General features: G+C 45.0%; 1 protein-coding gene across 2 annotated transcripts in view; it reads right to left on the bottom strand.

Annotated features, from left to right (window-relative positions):
- Nucleotides 1-3,884: 3,884 nt before the first annotated feature.
- Nucleotides 3,885-21,831, bottom strand: part of MXI1 (MAX interactor 1, dimerization protein) — a 55,725-nt gene continuing 37,778 nt past the window's right edge. For both annotated transcript variants that reach the window (XM_064717512.1, XM_064717513.1), the window contains exons 4-6: nucleotides 9,130-9,244; nucleotides 7,758-7,929; nucleotides 3,885-6,623 (exon numbers count right to left, since the gene is read on the bottom strand). In XM_064717512.1, coding sequence (XP_064573582.1) covers nucleotides 6,460-6,623; nucleotides 7,758-7,929; nucleotides 9,130-9,244 — 451 coding nt within the window. In that variant the 3' untranslated portion in view covers nucleotides 3,885-6,459. The remainder of the gene's footprint in view (nucleotides 6,624-7,757; nucleotides 7,930-9,129; nucleotides 9,245-21,831) is intronic.

Raw genomic sequence — 21,831 nt, forward strand, 5'->3', positions numbered from 1 at the left:
TTTATGCTCTTGCCTCATCTGCAGGATTGGCCAGTTAATTGTAATCTGGCTTTGGAACACAGCCTTAGTAAAGTGGCTTGAGAAATTCATGTAATAAAAATAAATCTTGCGTGAAGCAATGCTGGTAATTGCCAAAACACAAGAGTTTTTTACATTACAAATTCTGAGTTGACCTGAAATGTGGCTGATGGTGTTTTGGTTGGTTTGGGTTCTTTTACAATTTATTTTCCAGTTTTAATAACTGGTCTAGACAGCAAGAAGCCTGGGAACTCATGCTCTGGGCTTTGCACACAAATTACCTACCCCAGTGCCAGCAAATCCTGCTATAGCCAGAGACTGCTTAAAAACACTGAAATGACAGGGAAAGTTACTGTAAAAGTAAAGAGTGCAAACCCCCCCCAAGCTATGGAGATGGAAGAGATATTTGTCAGAGATTTCTGTCTGTCAGATAAGGGTACTGTGCAAAATGACCAGTATGGGCTGCATGTTTCCTCTTCTCTAGCACAGCTTCAGTCCGGTGCTAACTGAAACCCATTGTGGAAATTAAACCAGTATAAACCTGACTCAGATCTAGGATTGCCCCAGTCAGTTTAAGTATTTAGAAGTCTCAACAGTAGCAAATTGAAATTCTCATGGTCATGGCAATCCATTTCTCCTTTGCCTTCCCTAAAGCCAGTGAGTGCTGTGTCACTTATTTATGTAGCTGCTTGGTCTCACAGGTTTGTAAATACAACAAGGGACTTTACCTGAGAGGACTGCAATTCAAGAGTGGAGATCTTTAGAAGGCAAAACCTACAGCAAACTTCTGTGCTTCCCCTTGAGGTTCTGCTCACCTGCAGCAGCTGTGGCATGGTTTTGGGAACAACCACTCTCTTTGCAACAGTTCTGTGAAGAGTGAGGCTGCTGAAAACATTCCTGGGCCAGGCCAAAGAGAAGAATTGCTTGCCGGGGAGCTGGTGCTGCTCTTTGCATTGTAATTTGTCCACTGGGCTCTAAGAAGTTTCATTTAGACAGTAAAATAAGGAGGGACTTTTGCATAGGGATGATGGTACCACCCACCCAAGCCAGCTCTGGCCTTGAGCTAAAGGCTCTGCTACATAAAAGCACTTGCATTGCTTCCTTCTGCAAAGCAATTCCCTTTCTGCACTGAACTCACCTCACAACGACTCCTTGGTCTGTACAGAAGTGCAAAGCCTTCTCACAGGGGGTGCTGATTGAAAAAGGTTTGCTCTCACTTAGACTGAAAGGTGCTGTTACTTCCCAAAGAGACATTATCCATGAGGGATATGAATAAGCTGCATTTTACACCTTACCTGTCTGACTGACCTGCTGAAACTGGGATTTCCTAGGGTGATGGATACTATTTCATACAGTTATCCAGCACTCTGGGATAGGAAAGAGCTTTTGTATTTCCCCATCAAGCCTTCCAGGAGGAGATCCAAAACAATTAATTGAGACATATTTCTGAAAGGGGATTAAATGGAAAGAATTTCCTAACCTTAGCTGAATGGAGCATTAGCAAGAGCACTGGTAGCCCAAGTCATGGCCTAGGCCTGTGCACATTTTAACTAGAAACCTCAATATTAAAACCACCATAAAATACTTTAAATTCCTTCATGGCTTATTCTGCTTTGCTGCAACATCCCTCAAGATCAAAATTAATCCTTGCTGAAGCTGTATCCTTGCTGTATTAAAATAAAGCTTCATCACATGTCTGCAGCACAGCAGTCTGCAAGCCAAGATGTTGGATGACTTGCTAAAGGCCAAACTACCCAGCTCACCCCACCACTTGCTCCAGGCCTCACTGGGGTTCTACAAACCAAGGCGCTGATTTTTCCCAGTGTGATAAAAATAAATTGCTACCCACAGCTTTTACAGCATGGCTAACGTTGAAGATCTTTCCCCAAATAAATTACATTTCACACCTCTGACCTGCATCAGCCAGGCCAGCAGCACCAGTGACTGAACTGTTCAGCTCTGTACGAGCCCACACCTCAGAGGACACTTCCACCCTTCCCAGAGGCTGCTCAGCAATCCCTGATCCTTGACACTTTTGAAGGGATCTCAACACATGCATGTTGTGAGACAACTCCACAAACAGAACCCCTCCATAAAAGGTATTTAGCACCACAGCCACACCACCAGTACCCACAGACTCCCTGCTCCTGCCTCTGCCTAAAAATGACACGATCAGCCCTCTCGGCAGGAGGAAATGAGCAGAGAAGCAGAGGCCAGTGCTGGTGCATTATTCCCAGTTAAACAACCCATCTTTCAGTAAAAGGGAAACTTTGTCTGTGCAGACACCACTCTCCTGCATTCATCCTCCCAAATGTCACTCAGATGTGTTGGCACATTTCAAAAAGATGTGACAGCACATCAGTGTTCTCTAGGTATTTTGTGCAAACTGGGGAACAGAGGGACAGAAGGACACACTCCTCTTCCCCGAGGGTCCCACAGGACAATTCAGAGATCACACTGCTGATGCAGAGGCGTTTCAGTCACTATCCAGTTATGGAATTTCTCACTCACTGGACAATGTGTCCATGGGAGAAAGCTCCAGGAAAAAAAATAGGACTTTATTCTGCTTTTATATAGCTTTTCATTGTTATCACCTCCCTAGCCTCAGAATGAAGCCCTGTTTTTTACCATTCTCTTGCAGGAAGCGACCTTGATTTCTTCCTCCAATGATGCATGTTTGGTGTCAGAAAAAAATGCCACAGGAAAAGCTTATGATGCTGGGCGGGGAGGAAAGAGAACAACTATCTCCAGTTAGGGCACCCAATGGATCCCACTTCCTCTGAAGCCAAATGTTTCACCCATTCCAACAGGGCAACACAACAAACAGGGAACAGTGAGTACAAGAGAACAAAGCAGAAAAGCAGGAGGCCGGAGCTCACAAACAGATGGCAGCAAACAAGCAAACAAACAGACAAAAGGAAAACACAATCACCAACCCCAGAAAATGATAAGTCTGTCTAGTTAACCCCCTTTCTATTGACCTACAGATTTCTTGAGACAGACAGATGTGAGACCACCTTCGTCACTGACATGCTGCTAATGGAACGGACGTTAAAATGACCTTCAAGTGACAACTCGCCACAGGATAACCGTGACAAATGCAGCCAGATAGTCATCTCCACCTTGTCTGCAGACACGAGGTGACATTCCATAATACACTCGTGTCAAAAGAAGGAAAATGCTGGATGGTCTTTTTAATGGGTTTGTCTGTAGCAAAGAGACCCACTGGGGATCTAATTTACAGAGGGAGGACTTGACAGAATGAGCTTATGAGGGAGCTGTGCGTGCGTGTGCATGTCTGCCTGCTGCATGGGAAGGCTGCCTCAGGAAACTGCATCCAGTTCTGCTTTCACAGGAAAAGTCGCCATAGTCTTGTAAAATTATAGCAACATCTCTAAAAATTGGTTATCTTGAACACTGCAATGCAAGAGACCAGAACAGTGAAGGGAGATTTGAGGAGGATAGCAGCTGTGTGAGGTGAGAAAATGCAGAGTCCACAAAGCAGAAATAAACCAGGGCAGGACAACTTTGAAAGGCCAGAGAAATATTTCATCACATAAGAAATTATCAAAACTCTAGCTGAAATCTGCTAGGATCTGCTACAAAGAACCCACCAGCACCAGAGCAACCAATCCCAGGTCTTTGGAGCTATTAGAAAGGTTTTTAGATTTCTTTTAGTTTTCTTCCTTGACCTCCCCCTGGCTGGAGCACTGCTGCTGGCTGAGCAGTCAGGCAGGTGGCTGGTGATGGAAGTTCATCCCCTGTGACATTTTCCCCATTTACTTGCACTTGAGATCAGGACCCCTTTGAGACCACAACACTAGAAAAGGTAGGAGATACCAAACTGCCCCAGAGCATTACAAACAAACATTTCAAATGCATTTATTCCAACAATAGACATGTCACTGTTTTATACCAACTAGGAGAGCAGGGCCATTCTCCATCCCTTGAACTTCAGTGCTTCTCAGCTGTTGTATTGCTTTCCCAAGTGGACATTTAACACAAACAGGAATAACAGGAAAGAGGAGGTGCTGTGACAGCTACGGAAAATGGCTCATAAATAAATAAATCCAACTGGTATCCAACTGCTCAGCACCAGCACTGCCAGTTGTCAACACTTCCAAGGAGAATAATAATGAATAAATAAATAAGACCTTGCTAGAGCTGAAGTTTCCTATCTTTCACCACTCTACAGACTGTTTCAAGCCTTGTGTCATCCAGATATCATATAGACCCCAAAAGCAAATTCAAGCAGGATTTCTTCTTTCAAAGCCCTTGGGCTGCATTTGCAACCTAGAGCTTAATTCACTCTGTGGCAGCCTCCTGTCCCTGCCAGGTAACCTCCCAGAAAGAAGAACAGATGGACTGAGACACTGGATTACATGCACACAAGTGAAAACACGTTTAACAACTGCAACCAGATGCAAACTTAGTAAGCAAATTAATTTTAAAAAACCCAGACTGGAGAGAAATCATTCATTACAGCCATGGAGAGATTATTTCTCTACTCAAGCATGTGTGTTGTGCCTTTTACAGGGAATGACACATTTTGGAGAGTGGGGGAAACATCAGAGTATTTAAACACAGGCAACTTATCACAGTGCACAAGTCTACATGAGACTCGCTCAGGATGTCACTGCAGGACCGAAGGGCACAAGAAGAACAGCAGCTGGCTGAAGTGACAGCAATGACCAAGATGGAAGAACACAACTCATTTCAGATACAGAAATGTTTAATGGCGTTAAAGTGCTACTTTAATGGGGACCATATGCTAACATTTAAACACAATTCCACTGCACTGCTAAATATGGTTGTCTTTATTTTTTTTTACTTTATTTTACCTCTTTTTACCCAACCCTATCTAAAACAATAAAATAAAATCTAAAGGACTGAAATTAACAACCCATTCAAATCAGCAATAAGTTATGAATTTTATAAAGCATTTTTTCCTCTTTTTTCCTTAGTAATGAGGGGTAATTAAATTACTTAAGGATATACAAAGTTTCAAACAATGCCATAGGTGAAGACTCTATTAAGGTTTTTAAAACTTGGAAAACAAAATAATCCTGGCCATTAAAAAGACAAAAATAAAAAAAGCAAAGCCCTCAAAGTGCAGGTTAGAATGCTCGTCTTGGAGAAAATTAGAAAACATTCGCTATAACAGCTCTTAACAGCACCTGCACAGATAAGGTGGCAAGGCCCTTGGGAACAGGACGTGCAGTCAAAACGTTACATTAACATGAGAGACGTGCTGAGCTTAACTAAGTTAACTACTGGACTGGAACTTCAAAAGTCAGCAAAGGGAATGATTCTAAAAAGAAAACTGAAGAAACCCCCACCAAACCTGGCCTCTTCCAGCTTAGCACAACCTTCATTTTTGTGTGCATGGCAAAAAAAGGATCTTTGCATTTCATTGGGTCAAGTGCTTCATCAAAACAGAGATCTTTTCATGGCATAAATTCATATAAAAGACATCTAAGGTTTCATATGGACAAGCTCTAAAAAGATGCATCAGACTTGGGGTGTTTTCCCTCCCAACACATTTACAAATGTTTATCAAAAAATCACTTCAAATAAAAAGGTCATAGTGGCTCAGTATCTGGGCATGACTGTCTGGTGTGTCAGCTCTCGAGTGCTGGTTTCGTTCTGCCCTCAGCTGGCCGTGTGCCTGCGAGGGGCACACATCTACCGGGGACCTGCTGGCGCTGGCACAGCCCCAGGCCCGACAGCCCACCCTGTGCTGGTAGGTTACAGGTGTGTACCTCTCGCCTTAGCCACGCTTCTGAGGTACTCACTGTTCAAATGATGTCCAACAGAAAGCTGAGTTGAATGGTGTTCTCCCCTGAACATCGCTGCCCCTCTCCCTCTGGGCACAGAATGAGACCTTCATCATTATCGGCACTGTTATTCCTAGGCTACGTAAGCCTTCTTAGATTTCCTAGTACATTATGACAGCATTAGATTGTGGTAAACTGTAGGATACAGTCCTTTCAGGACCACAAAAGCTCTTCAGAAGGGCCTAAATTAGGTTGTTCAATCTGAATGCGGTGTAAGAAATTTTGACATTTCTCAGATCTCCTGACAGAAAGAGAGGGATGAGTTTCTAGTATCCTCTTTCAAACAATTTCAAATAAATTCAAAACAAAGTGTTTCATCACTAAGGTCTAGATCCAGGTCCCACAGAAACAAACGGATTTCATTGACTGCAAAGGGACTAGTATTTGGCCTAACTTTTTGCCAGCAGAAATTGGGATTGGTAACATGACCAAATGAACAAATATGGGTTTCTGGGGAGGCTTCCTTTACCCAAAAAGCTTTATATACAGGTCTCTCCAGGCCTAGCTGTCAATATGTCAATTCTGAAAGAGGATACTGGCATCTAGGACCCAGTTTGATCATCCCAGTGAAATCATTCACCCTGCACTGTTGTCTCACTTGGTTCTAGGAAGCAAACGAGAGCTTGACACTGGCGCTGGAGTAACCCTCATCACTCCCAATACTCTGCAAGCTGCTGTGATCATCAATGTCACTGATGCTGGTTGTGCTGATATTGTCCACTTCTCCATGGGAGAACTCTGTGCTTTCAACGTCCACTTCAATCTCTTCTAGAAAGAGAAATGAGAGAAATGCACACAGGTTAGCACTCCACACCCAACTGCCCCCCCAATGCCAGTGAGCTCCTGGGACTCCCCCAACACAGGGAATTGAAGCAGGTTCTCCCTGGAAAGGGATGGGCTGTGGTCATTGTTTATAAAAAGACTAATACCAGCTTGGAGGTTTTTGTAGGGATTTGGCAAAGGGATTTCACTCCTCCACACACCAGCCACACTGTCAGCATACTTGAGCCACCCCATACACTGAGCTTGCCCCACCACCTCTTTCTTTGGACCTCTAATACCCCAGTGTTAGAAAAAAAGAAGAAAACAATAAAATTGAGTGCAAGAGAGAAAATGGAGCATGAAGTCAACCCTAAACATGCTAGCTGCTTGACTTTATATTGCCAAAGCCAGGACCAGACACAATTACAATGCATTACCATGGGAATCTGGGTTACTCTCACACATGCTCAGTGGATTTTGGAACAGACATCTTGTTTTTAAGAAAGACTTAAAAAACAAAGATCTAATTAACCAGGTATCTTGGCTCCCATATTGTTTAGGAATTTTCCAAAGGATTTTTGTTTTAAACTACAGATTAATACCCAAACTATCCAACATCTTCTGGTCTGTCAGTAAATATCAAACCATCTATTGTGCCTAATGTTCTGTCCACTGCAGGGATATATTTAAAAAGGAAGTTATCATAATTCAGTTAGCCATTCAGATATATCTACCCAGTTTTGACTGAAGAGGTGAGCTCAATGGGAAGTTTGGTAGGGGGGCTGGGGGGTAGGTGTGTGAAACATTAGTTCCAGTTTTATTGATATCTTACATTTTCCTCTTGTTGCCAAGAGATTCAGCAGAACGAAAATCACAATGAGCATCTCAACTTTACCATCTCTTTCAATGCCAAGGAAATCAGATCAAGTTGACAGCAACAACAATTCTTCCAGACTTAGAATTAATGCAAAATACTGAACTCTCCATATGTATGTGTGTGTATGTGCCTGTGTGTGAGCAGAATCAGCAACCTAAACACCAAGGGCCATGAGAAGGGGAAGCTGAGAGATAAGAAATGGATGAATCCCATTCTCTCACTTCAGAGTCCTGGCAATTCCGTGCTGGCTCAGCAACACCCACCTCGCTCCGAGTCCGAGTGATCCGAGGAAATGGTAGATCCAATGCTGTCCATTCGTATTCGCTCTATCTCCTGAGGACCCTGTAGCTGTTCCAGTCTTCTCTTTAGGAATCTTTGTTCTCGTTCCAGGTTCTCAAGCTGGTGTTGGCTTCTCCTCTCAGCCTCTTCAAGTTTCTGAGATGACCAAATATAACTCAGTAATTGCTTTTATCCTTTTCTCCTTCCCTCCCACCTGCACTGCCCTGCCACCTGCCTTGCTTAGACCTTCCCAGTCCCAGAAGGATTCAAGTTCAAGTGCCCTGAACCAAGCTGCCTCGCAGTCTCCAAGCACAATGCCTTCTCCCCACATCTTTCCACCTCTCAGCTCCTGATAAATCATACCCATTAGTACAAAGAGTCTCAGAGGACTGGGCCTCTCCAGGGGACACGCTGTGAACTGCAGCAGTCTGTGTGTGGGTCATTCCACCCGGGATCAGACACCTGCATTACCGCCTGTGCCCACGGAGGGGCCTCACACCCCCAAGCCAATCCACTCCAGGGTTTGTTACGAGCTGCTCCAACACAAAAATGTGGCCCGGGAGTTCTGTGCTCCTTACTGCATGGTTTAGAAGGATTTCTCAGAAACAGTTTTCTATTCAGTGAGTGATTTACATAACCTACTACAGATTTCTTTGATCACAGCTGGGAAATCTACCAGGGCACTGTTCTTTGTTTCCTACGACAAGCACATTGCATAAGGAGGAGTCATTTCAGGCTAACTCTGTCCCTTTGGCAGCACTTGCCCTCCCTCATCACCCAATCTTCCCTCTCTATATCCTGACCTGCAACGAAGTATTTCAGCCTCTCCCAGATACTGACAATGCTGCATTTTCTTTTCACATCTCTCTTTGCCAAAAGTGGAGCTGGAAGAGCTAGGCTAGCTGGAAGGTTCACACATGGAACTCCAGCAAGCCAAACCTGTCTCGCACTCTTGTGGTTTGTGCTAATGCTTCAGCAGTGGAAACTCAGTAGCACACCAGAAAAGAAGCTGCATTTCCCATCAAAATGCAGTCTCTCAGCAGTAGGTATGTTTTTCTTTAAAGAGATACAGCTGTCAACTAACGATCACAATACAGAACAAAATCTTCGCTCTTCAATCCATCATTTCGTACTTAAGGAGTTCATTATGGACTCTTCCAACAATGTGGCTTGTGGCAATGATAAATGGCTAATCAAGGGGGAAAGGCTTGCTTGCTCTTTTTATTTATTTATTTATTTATTTATTAGCAGTGTCACGTTTCCTTCAACGGAGTTAGCTCTAGGCAGCAAGGGTGACAATTTCATTGCACTTCCCAAGATCCCACACTGAAAGCAGCAGGGAAAGGCAGCTCTTACCTTGATATGTGCTTTGGCTTTGTTGAGCAGCCCAAGCGTGGTGTGCCGGGTGCAGTCTGGTCCGAGCGGTATCAGAACTTTTAAGCGTTCTAGACACAGGCGGAGGTGAGCTCGGCTGCAAGGGGAGAACAGGAGGGTCAGAGCCATGCTCTCTGCAAGGGAATGTCACTGCTTTCACGGCTGCCCCCCTACAAGGCAGTTTTCAGGCTTCCCTATTTCCAAGCATGACACGATTCCCCTCAGGTACCAGCACAGACTGCCACTGAACTATTTACACTTCAAACATCAGCTGCTCACCAATACTTTCATTATTGCTAACCTCTGACAGACACTGTTTATTTTCTTGCTGTCTGAACAGATAATCTGACCCATCTGCATGAACTTTGTGCAGAGGCAAAGGCACAGAAGAAAATGGTACAAGCATCTCATGGATTTCCACTCTCTCTGAGCTATTTGCTGTCTGTTTTGCTGAGAACTTTTGTGAAAGCAGTTTTGAATGACTGCTACCCTCTGTGTGCTTGTTCATTGCCAGCTCAGGGACATTTGCTATGAACTGACCTGAACACCTTCTTTTTGCATGAAATTAAGATCATCAATGAAGAAATGGTCAATTCAAAACACTGAAACAATCCCTGGCAATTCAAGGAGCGAGAGGGACAGCAGTTCCCACAACTGCACTCTTACTCCTTCCTGGGCCCAGGTCTGAAATGCTGCTGGGGGTGCAAGGTCTGTGGGAATGAGAGAACCCAAGACCTTCCCTCGGGCAGACTTCTGACCTTGGCTACAAAGACAGGCTCCAGCACAACAGCACTGCTGGTGATATGATCCATTTTCTGCAGAACATGGCAACATGTTCTGGGGTAAATGGTTCAGGCAGCAGTGACAACACACATCGTCCTCAGGCTGCAGAGGAAAACTGTTCCCACTGTCTCCTCCTCTGGATCACATCTGCAGGGATGAACAGCAGATTTATGGAAAACTATCGAGTGTGTGTTGCCTTTTTCCCCTCCCTCTCTCTTTCCCAGACATTAATGATTTATGTCCAAAGTTGTCATCCCAATCAATAACACAATGACATCAGCTTTACCATTCACATGCAAGAAACACCAGTGCAAAAGACTCCTGAAAGCCTATCCCAGCCCCTGCTCATGCACAAAGAAACTGAATCTTAGCCTGATCCATCTCAATGCAGGGGAAGAAAAAAAAAAAAAAAGAAAGAAAAAAAGAGCATGGACAGTTCATTTCCATTTGTTTTTCAAATGCACTATTGCACCCAGTTTGAAAGGGGTGGGGGAGAGGAGTCTGTAATCAGGCAATTATGTCAGTGACAAGCAAGGATGATTAAGGGTGGAAGGGTCAGGGGTTTTGCTGATGAACTGTCAGCACAGGGGAGTGTTCACTGGCCGTGCTGTAGAAGTGAGCTCCTCACAGTTTCTACCATAAATCTCTTTACGAAGGGTTCATCATTCTGTTTCAATAACAGTCACAGGGCTGCATATTACCAGCAAGAGCCTTGAAGAAAGCATGTTTTCCATTAAACATTAACAACTACAGGGGTGGGGAAAGGGAAATAATAATCCAAAAATCAAACTGAAAGAACAGTAATCACATCAATCTCATCTCCTACTTCTCAAGTTGCTCTAGGGCAAACCCCACTGTCATTAAACTCATATGGTTGACATGGGGAGATTTTTTTTTACCTGAAAGCCAGTTTTCAACATAGAGCTTGGTCAGGAGTGTGCACCCACTACAGGTGTTTGTCCTGTGCCCCATGATGACTGAAAGGTAAGCAATGAAAAAGTATTGCTGGTTCACAGTGGCACTACAGCTGGGACACTGGACACTGACTTCTTGCACAGAAATGAAGAGAAGCAGGATCTTGTGGTCAAAGACATTCTGGGGTTTGAAACCAATTTTTGGATATGGCACAGACTTCCTGAATGACCACACAGGCAAGTCACTGAGTCAGAGCTGTCAGAGCACAGCCACTAAGCTGCAGCATGGAGCAGCATGTTTCTCCTCACAGCACAAGCATCAGCTCCAGCCACTCACTTCACCTACAGATCAGCCCAAGTTAAAAACACTGACCAAGCAGAGCTCAGATCTGGGGCTCCACCTAACAGCAGACTGCTACACAGCATCTGCTCCAGGCAGGTACCACAGGCCTGGAGGCAGCTCCCAGCCCATGGTGAAAATCAAATTATTTGTGTAACAGGAAAAAAAGTTTGGGGAATCAACATCCAACCAGTCACAAAGACATGACAGTCCACTCTTGAATGCAGAGAGAAATGGATAACACATCTACAGCCTGAGCTTTGGGCTGATTCTCAGCACTGTTTTACCAGGAACTGGGAAGGGGCTGCACCAGGAACTGCAATTCCTGGAACCAGAGATCAGCTTCAGGCAGGAGCAAGCACTGGCTGGATTGCTGAGACAGCGATCAAGGGTGGCACTGATGTGCCACGTCAAAAGCTGGGTTGTGGGCAGACTGAACAAGATCAACCCTGTTATGCACCTGAAAGCTACAGGCAAAGGTCCAGCCATGTAATAAAACCCCAGACACTTGAAAACCCTCCCACTGTGCCCCAGGACCATGGTGGAGTGAAGAAGGTTACTGCCTGTCCCAGGCCCATGCAGACTCTGTTTGCAGAGAAGCCACTCCTGCACCTGGCTGTGCTGGCTGCTGGCCAAAGGCTGTGGCTGCAGCAGGGGTGATGGCTGTGCCAGCACAGCCCCCATCAGGAGGGGCCACCTGCCTGGGACACGAGTGTGGTGGGAGCTGATAAGCTCCAACAGCACCCAGCACAGCTCGGGCTGCAAGCACACTGCAGGGGCAGGTGCTGCTGCCTGAGCTACGGCAGGTTTCAAACAGGTCTGACCAAAGCTGGTACTTCTGTGCTGCCACTGCATTTTCCCCCTATTTTGCACTCCAAGCTGAGCCACACTGGGAGGGGAAGGAGCAACCAAGCCTGCAAACTGTCCTGGCATGTGAGCACGTTGCTTTCCTTCAGAGAGACCCAACTAAACAACTTCCCCAGCTGTTACCCCTCTGCAGCATCCAATACCTTCCTTATTTTTTTACTTTTAAAATCTAGCCCAATCACAGTCCCTGACCTCAGCTGCCAACAGCCCCAGTGGACCATGATTTGTTCTTAAACTGCAGGGCATACACTGCAGGTCTGACAGACTGGTGGGTGCATCAGAAATAAAAGTCCAGAGCCCTGGGAGCAGATGGAGCCACTGCTCACTGAACTAGATGCTGCACAGAGGGCTATGGTCTAGCTGACAAAATGGTGATCGGTCAAAGGTTGAACTCAATGGTCTTGAAAGTCTTTTCCAACTGAAATGACTTTGTGATTCTTTGAAAACCATCACAGAAGACTTAGCTAAAAGACCATTTCAGAGAGAAAGCAATTGCAAAGCCATTAATCTTTTTTATCAAGTCCTGGAGCTGCCCCAGGGCAGCTGTAATTCCCCAGGTCAGGCCATGATGTGAGTGCCTTTTCCCCTTGTTTACCTGGACTCTGCTGCAATGTGGCTTTGACAATGCTGCAGGCTCTTGTTTTCAATGAAAATAGCAGCATTGTGCAGCCTCCAGACAGAGCCAGACGGCTTTCCATGTAAACCACTGGATTATGCCAATATTTGACGCATCTGCCAATATCTAGAAAAACAAGTCTAAAAGCCCATATTGTTATATAACAGAGAAACAAGGCAGGCTTGGTGCAAAGGGCTGCTGCCTCTTGCTCTCTTCATCCTGAGGAAGACAGAGGATGACAGAAGGAGAATTCCAGTTTCAGCAGAGGTTGAAGCTTTTGCATGCTAGCTGCAGGGGAGATGGGAAAAGCTGCAGCCCTTCCTCCTGCCAAAGTGGGAAAAAATCAGGCTCTCACAGCAGCATACTGAGCACATTGTAGATGCTTGATGTGTTGAAAGAGAAGTCTGTGAAAGATTTGAAAGCAAGGGGCTCTCCACTTTCCCAAGGGATGAGCCTGGTCCCCTCTTCCTGCTCAGCCTGATTGAGAGGGAAAACTCCTGTTTGAGATTCCCATGTTGGGGGGCATCAGAATGGCCAAAAAGGAGTAAAACACCTGAGAGGTTTCAGAAACCCAGAGCCAAACACAAGCCCTGTCCCGAAGAGCTGAGGGTCACCCTTTATCTTGTTTCACTCTGGCTAAGACAGAGCCCCTATGCTGCTTGTGCTTCCTTCCCTGTGTGGGGCCAGGAAGAGACTGGAAGCAAGTTCCTCTGGGATGTGGAGGGCAAGCAGGGCAAGGATGCCCTCTCTCCTCTGCCAGGAGCTGCAATGGGCTAGGAGACTGAAGCAGAAGAAGGATGAAAAAGCCCACCAGCCCCACAGCCCTTCCAGCAGATCCATAAAGGATCTGTAAAAGGCTGCATATGGAAGAAGGGAGGGCTGGCCCTTGAAATGGCAGCCCCAGTGCTGCTCACTGGGCACCTGCTGTTCTCCCTGCTTTCCCTTTGTGCCTGTGCAAGAGCTTCTGACTGAATTTGGATTATCTGATTGTATTAGGATTATCTACTTCTACCCCCAGCTCCCCTCCAAGGTCCTCTGTCCTGAGCCTGTATCAGAGGGGAGCCTGGCTCTTGCTCTGTGCAGCCCCCCCTTGCACTTGGCTCTGTCTGGCTGCAGAGGGCTGTAATTTCACAGCCTGCTCTCCTCTCTAGCTCCCAATGACATCACCCACTCTGATTATATAAAGCACAGGGAGGAAGCCTTTATTTATGCGTGCTTTTTGCTCACAGCTTCAGCTGTCTCAGTGTACAACACACATGCAAATCCCACTGCAGGAACTGGGCTCTCTTTTGCCTGAATCAAAACTGCACTGCAGAAAAAGGTGTGGGTGCAAAAAAAAAAGTCTCTGTTTCCTTCCCCCACACCTCTGAATACATTTTTGAGGAGTTTGGGTAGGAATCAACCTAGCACAACACTCTGCACCATAGCAAGCTGGGCACAAAGCCACCAGCTTCCTCCCTGCTGGGAAGTCCCCAGAGAGCTGAGGACCTGCACTGGCAGCTCCAAGCTCTGTGTGTCTGCTGGTCACAAAGTGGCTACACAGGGGCTGGAAACCTAACCCCCTAACAATGCCCAACAGGGTCCCTCCAAGGGCCAGCCCAGGGCTGTAACACCACTGGCAGTTTCCCTTCCTGAGCCCTGGTGGAGCCCCTGACAAGGGGTGACCCCACTGCCTGCTCCATCCTCCTCTGGTCCATGCTGCAGAAACGCTGCAGACACGAGCCATCCCTGAATGTTAACACTGCCAGAGAGACAGCAGCTTCTCTGCCAGAAGTGGTTTGGGATTTGTGCAGGGGTCCTTGCCAACTTCCACCATGAGCAGAAGCGATGGAAACTGAGAAAAGAAACTTTCTCTGCTGAGGAGTCAGGCAAACGCGCGCACACTCAGCTCCGGAGCAGCGGGTTTACCAGACTCAGCACTATCCCCCCGTCAGACACTGCTGAGAAACTTTGCTGAATCAAGGCCTGAACATCTGCAAAACACACATACAGACACACACACACAAACTCTCTTCCCATCTTTAAAAGATCAAGCCTCCCTCCCAGCAGGAAATGACCAACTCGCCTCCAGCAGCAGTTCAAAATGCTGAATTCTTAATTTTGTATGTTGAAAGAAGGGAGCATCTGAGGGAAAAGAAAAGCATTTCCCAGATATTTTTGTACTTATGCCTCCAGGTCTATAGGGCTTGAGTTCAACAGTGGATTTAAGCATGTGCTCAACATTAGGAATATGCTCAAGTTCCACTGAGGCTAAATCAGACACTTGATCTTTGTGAGATGTTAAAAAAAAAGAAGCAAACCAAAAGAAGCACCAAAAGAACCAGAAGAAGGAGGATCCTAACATGGAGAAGGACATTATCATGTCTCCTCTTCCCTCAAAGCCTTTTCAAAGTCGAATCTAATTTAACCCTGAAATTAGAAACCACCAACTTTGTTTGGATTTCAGAGCCTAACAGATTGTCTAAAAAATTCAGGAGTGATCACTGGTTAAAGAAAGCAATTCCTGGAGAAACACATGTGACCCCACATCAATAATTCAATGTACGGGAATGATTTTGAGATAAAAGTAATGAGAAACACATGCAAAAACCACAGGGCAGGGAAAATAGGCTTTCCTTCTAAAAGCAGTTCACAGGTCAGAGGCTGCTTATCTCCAGCAGCCATCGTACGACGTGATGCTTTTTCCTTACCCTTGTCCCTGACCCCCAGCCCAGCCCTCTCAGCGGGGTATCCGCTCCCTGCTTTACCCACACTTATCTCCAGAGGTTTTTGCAGGCACTGGCTGCGGGCTGGAGGAGCAGAGCGGGCAGGGCCCGGTGTGTGCCGGGGCTTTACCCACACTTATCTCCAGAGGTTTTTGCAGGCACTGGCTGCGGGCTGGAGGAGCAGAGCGGGCAGGGCCCGGTGTGTGCCGGGGCTTTACCCACACTTATCTCCAGAGGTTTTTGCAGGCACTGGCTGCGGGCTGGAGGAGCAGAGCGGGCAGGGCCCGCTGTGTGCCGGCCGGTCGGTGCTGCAGCGCGTTATGCAATGCTGCGAGCCCTCGGGCCGGAGCAGCGCTGCGGTGGCGCCCGGCCCCGCTCAGCCTGAGCGCACAGGGCACCACGGCCACGGCCTTCAGCAGGAAATCTGACTCACAAATGCACCGCTGAAAGTTCATGTTCTCCACCTGAGCTGTGAAAGCGCTCGCAACAAGCCCTGCTTTCGGATTTTAAATCGGGTCTCTCCTCATGATTGTTTTCGTGCCTGTGCTCCCAGCTGGAAGAGGACACTTGCTCATCTGACCCTGTTTCCAGTCAATTTCTACCGATGGCTCCCTGGCATGTATGAGTATTTGTATTCCAAAAGCTAATAACATCTGCCATAAAAAGTAACTGAAAAAAATCCTTCATATTTTTAAATTTTTAGATGTAAAGTTCTACCATTTAAAATAAAAAAATGAAAATTTAAGCCCGACAATAAAAAGACCTGACAACATACTATAAGTGGGAATTTAAAGGAACAAAAAAGTTCTACAAGCCACAGTTCCAACCTTATCTTAACCATGTCAGGTCTGTCTGCAAAAGTTAGAGATGAACATGCACCCAACTGTGTTCTCAAATCCAGGCCAAAGGAAAAACAAACTGCAAATGATGAGATCTGTGACCTAACAATGGTAAAACAATAATAGAAATAATTTAAAAACCCCAACCCCAAGGCAATGCAGTTTTTTAAAGTCACACAAATCAATGCACCTCTGCCTGGTCACAAGCCATGCACCAGGCAGATAAGGGGTGGCACAGTGCATAAGAAAGCAGAGTTGTGGTTCAAGGCCATAAGTGGAAACAAAATACAAACAGCAATGTACTGATGAACTCCACAACTGCAGAGCTCTGTCCAAAGGCCACCTCAGAGACAAAACCAAAACCAGGTATCCTGGGAAAGGGAGCATCTTACCAAGCAACTGAAATATCCAGGAAGAAATGGCTGATTTTGGGGCACAGAAACCCTCCTCCCCATCTGCAACAAAAGCTGCAAGCCTTAAGGTAAGCATAAAGCAAGGTTTTACCTGAAAATGTACTGTACACTTTGAAAGTGTCCATGCTACAAACCCTGACTGTCCCTGAGCCCTGGGTGGCCTTGCACTGCAGTGGGAGTGTATGGCCACCTTACACAGAAATTACTTCTAGATGAGAAGACTCATCACTGATGTCAACTTTGGAAGAGTTTCAGGTTCTTGGCAAACAGAAGCTGCAAGACCAACAAACCTTGTGCCAAGTGATGTCTTGCCACCACTGGTCCATTCCAACGTGGACCTTTCTAGCCTACTACTGCAGTCTGGAGAAAGACATGCTCCTCCACCTCCCTCTGCATCACACAGCTGCCAAAATCTCTGCATTTCCTGAGATCCTTCTGGGTACAAAACTGAATATTGTTGAGAGGGCTTTCCTAGTTATATTATAATTTTGAAGACAAATTCCTAAATCAAGCAGATCCCAAATAATTATACTAAAGCAACACTGATTCTGAAGCTGAAGTGATATATCTGGGACTAATTTTATTCACAGCATAACTTCTGGGCCTATGGGTCCTATTTGTTGCACATCCTGAGGTTTCCTGCTTTGAACTATCGGGCTAGAAGACAGAACTTCATTTAAATGAATAAAACAATTTCTAAAAAAGAGAGACTACCTGTAATCTCATGACTTCCAAACTAGAAAAGGCAGTGTCAAAAACTTTTGAATACTGATGCTCACAGTAATAAAAATTATGCCATTTTGGAAGGTTCCTCCTCCAGAATGAACTCACAGTTGCTCGGTAACACAACTGCTCATCCTTTCATAACCCCTTTGATCTTCAGAGGCACTGATGAGACAGGGCTGCTTCAACTCAGTATAAAAATATCAAATGCAATAACCTGGGCTTCACAATGAGAAGGTGATGAGAGCAGCATAGGTGGCCATCTGCCCAGCAGAGGAATGGAATCAATCAATGCCTGGAATTTTCTCTTAGCCCTTCATTTTCATACAGATCTCACATTGACCTCAGCGCCCGTCCATCACTTTCTCTTCCCAACTCCCAGCTTCTCTTTGTCATTCCTTGCAAGAAATTTGGACAGTTTTTAAGAGATGTCAAATAGCAACAGATGCTCTGGAGCAGATTTTCCCCTGAATTTATATATTGAGGATCTCCTATTATCAATATTGGACATTGTCAGAGAGTATTTTAATCCCTGGTGAATATAATTATATTATATTTTAGTGGTAGCACAGAAGACAATGGTACCAGCTAAACCCCTTTTAGGCTGAGCTGTGCTCAACATGCTAAACCAAACAGCCACCACAGGCCACAAATGTTCTACATCACATTCTCCTCCTGACATGAAAACACAGCCCAGGTGCTGCCTGTATGGGCACCTGTAGGTTAAGATCATTTGCCACCAACTTTTCAATGTGCTGCCAAACATGCAGGTATCGCAGTTTCCTACCCTGGCCATAAGATATGGTGACAATCCTGCATTTGATTATCAGGGAACAAGCAAAGAAAGCTGTAAACATCAACAGACAACCCAGGCTGGTTAATTATAAAGCCCAGTCTAATAAAAACTCCATCTTTGTTAAAAGGTGGTTAAAAATAGACCTGCTCTTTAAATAGCCAGCGGTGTCCTGTGCCCTGGTTCTCACTAATACCATTGTAATTATCCTTCTAGGGATACACAGTGTGCTCAAAGCCAAGTCAGTGCAGAGTCCTCCTGCATGCTGCCAACATGCCTGCAAAGCAGCTGTGCCATTCATCAGGAACCTGCCTCCTTGCACAGGAGGCACTAACCTGCTTTGCTGCAATCTATGGATTTTCAGCTTTACTGCTAGAATTAGGTCACCAGCAAAGATAGCCAAGATTTCCCAAACTCTCCTCTCCAGCTATTCTTGATTGTTCTGTTCAGAGGTTTCCTGGCTAAGCACAATGCCTTTGAAATGAAGAGGTGTTTTGGGCTCCTGCAAGGCTTCTGCAGTCAAACACTGAGAAGCAGAGATGCTCTCACTCCATAATCCTTAATGGCCTCTAAAACTGCCAGGCAATGGGAAAGTTCTCCAGCTCAAATCTACTGCCACCAGGTCCTTCCAGCCTCTCCAGAAGAAATCAAAGACGGTGCACACCAGGAAACAGATGAATTAGAAAGGATCTGCAGGGACCCTTGAAGAGCCATGCCTGCACTTGAGCCTGGCAGAACCCAAGGCAGCAGAGAGCTTCCCAGCAGGCAGCTGGAGAGTAGCCAGGGACTGGTCTGCTTCATAAGACAGACATTTGTACATCACTGAAAGAGTAAAGGATTCTATTAACTTGTTATTTGGGAAAACATATTTCCTGTTTTTAAAATCATGAATAGGAAATTTGTCAATATCAAGAATAAATTCTTATCTGGTGCTAGGAGTTCTTTGTCATTAACATAATTTAAAAAATAACAAAGGTAAGTTATAGCCACTAAGAATTTTTAAATCACATGCATCTATTTTCTGAAGCTGACCTCATGGAAGAAAACTCCTAATGAAAGTATATTCTAAGAATGTGACCATTTGACATACTTGTTTACACAAAATCTTTTATGCCAGAAGGAAAGCATGTGCTCTTCATCTAATATCTCTTCACACTGTCAGAAATATTTAAGGAGTCATCAAATATCTACTGTACCTTTCAGGTATAGAGGGCATACATCTGGAACAAGGGAAGCAGTGCATGTAATTTCACCTTGTAAAATTATTTTAAATTTAACCTCAAACTTTCCAAGGAAAATAAATTACCAGCCAAGGTCATTCTTTGATGTATTTGGAAAAAAAGCAGTAGGAAGGAGAACTTAAGATATCCTAACAGCACTTTTCCTACTGGAAAAGGATTTTTGCACAGAAAAACCAGCAATAGTGTATTTCAAGAGGCTATGAGTTGGCTAACATTAAGTGACAAATGGTTTTAACTCAAGTTACCTATAGTTGTTATTCAGGAGGGGAGCCTGAACAGAGCATAGCTCCCAGCACACTGACAGCAGGTGAGCCATGTCCTGAACTCACACATACACAGGTACCAGGAATAAAAAAGAGTTTTTGAAAGGAGGCACCAGAGAGTGTGAAAACACACCTTGCCTCTGTTTAGGTGGTGTGATGTGCTAATACAAACACTCTCAATACAGTTCTTCCAAAGAGGGGCCAAGTTTATTGTCTAGAAAATTAAAACAATATAAACCTCAGGGGAAAGAACAACACAAACCCCCCCTGCCTTGCTCTTTCCCTTTAACTGGGCACCTTCCTTATACTTTCTTTCTCTCCTGTAGGAGTGTGTGAAGGCCAAGAGATGCAAGATGGCTCAAACCTCAAACAAGGAAAAAGCATGGAGCTGGCTGCTTGGAAACAACTTTCTCTGGGCTGGAAGCAAGAAAAAATATATCTGTAAGACATGCAAATTGCTCCATTTGTTTCAGCTCAACTACAAAACTTCTAGTGCTTTCAATAGGGCTCAAAAATCATTATATTAAGCACAGGATGCTCTACCTAGTGAACTTTTGATCAGCTAAAGAAGACTATTATGACCCCTGTCTGGTTCTTCAATGCCACAAATGGATACAAATTTGATTCTTCAAACCAAGAACAGCTGTAGTTGAATAAACTAACATTTGTAGGAGGATTAGCTGCCTTATGCTAGCTGACCCTGTATTTTCCCAGCAGGAAAAGGGTTAGGACCCCACTTGGAACAAACCAGACACTGAAAGGTTCATGGCTTGTTTTGGAAAGAAAAATTATTTAAAAAGACAAGAGAAAGAGAGAGCAGCTGGAACACCTACTCCTCTGGTTTGGTGGAAACTGGTTTCCATTTGCTCTGCTATCAGAGCAGTATTAAGAAAATAACCACATGATCTTACAGGAATACCTGCAGCAGCACCACTTTATAATCACAGTCACACCCTCCTTCCTTGCTCTTCTGTAGCGCTTATGTAACCCTCAGGGCCTCATGAACTTGGGCAATACTCATTACTGTTTCACCAATCAGATATTTTATTTTCTATGTTGCTCCCATTCTGGGATGATTCCTTGTTGGTTTCAAAAAACACTGCTGTTAAAAATCTTAGCTACAAAACAACAGAAAAGGTCATTTTCTCCGAACACAATTCACCTGGAGAGAGCCTGTGGGGTGGGTTTCCTCAGCATGAGAGCCAAACTACAAACCAGAAGGAGGAACTTTTTGACTTTCCCAGTGCTGTGCTAGGCAGGAGCTGGCAGAGCTTGCAGGCACTTTCAGGAAGGGCAAAGCAGCAAACCGGAGATGACATTTCCACAAGCAGGAAAGGGCGACGCAGCAGGCAGGACCTTGGAGTGACAATCAGACCTGGCCACAGACAGCTTGCATGACCCCAGGGAAATCCTGCAGAACTGAAGCACACCCCACTCATCCACAAAATGGAGCTAATCCTGATTCCTTCATACAGTGCTGCACAGCTACAGCTACTCCTGGTTTTCAGGAGCTCATGTAGCTCAGCAATGACAAAGGTGTGGGAAGAGCCAAGAATCTGGGATTCTCTGGAAGCCAATTCATCCAACCTCCTCTGGTAGTTAATGAGGCTCAGAGTACAACGTGGCCACATTTCCCAGAATGGATCAGTAATTCCTCACTACTCCATATATGCAACAAAAATCTGAGAGAGGTCTTCTGTTATCTCTGTCCCAAGAAATTCTCAAGATGGAATTTCAAAGGAGTTTAGTCATAATCAGGAAGACAAGATGAAGGCTGTGTTGTTGACACTCAGTCGCAAAGCAATCACACAGTCATAAAGTTTTTTCTTCTTAAAACCCTTTAGTTCTGATGTCCTACTGTTAATCCCATTATGGTCTAGGCCCCATTAAAAAATACACACCACAGTAGCTCAGACATCCCACTATTCTAAAAAACAAACACCTACATAGGATGTTTCCTCTTCTTTCTGCTTTTTAAATACAAAGATTACACTGGCTCATTGGTTTTGTGTGGGGGATAGGAAACACTTAACTCTGGGTGCTGTGTTGCCCCAAGCATCACCAGAATTGTAGGGAAGATTACAAGAATTGGCAATATTAATAATATTTTTCACTTTAAATAACAGAACAATTAAAAAAAAAAGCTCAGTTGAAATGAAAAAATAAAAAATTCTTTAAGAATCTCGT

This window comes from Zonotrichia leucophrys, chromosome 6 (assembly GCF_028769735.1).
Source record: "Zonotrichia leucophrys gambelii isolate GWCS_2022_RI chromosome 6, RI_Zleu_2.0, whole genome shotgun sequence".
NCBI classification, from domain to species: domain Eukaryota; kingdom Metazoa; phylum Chordata; class Aves; order Passeriformes; family Passerellidae; genus Zonotrichia; species Zonotrichia leucophrys.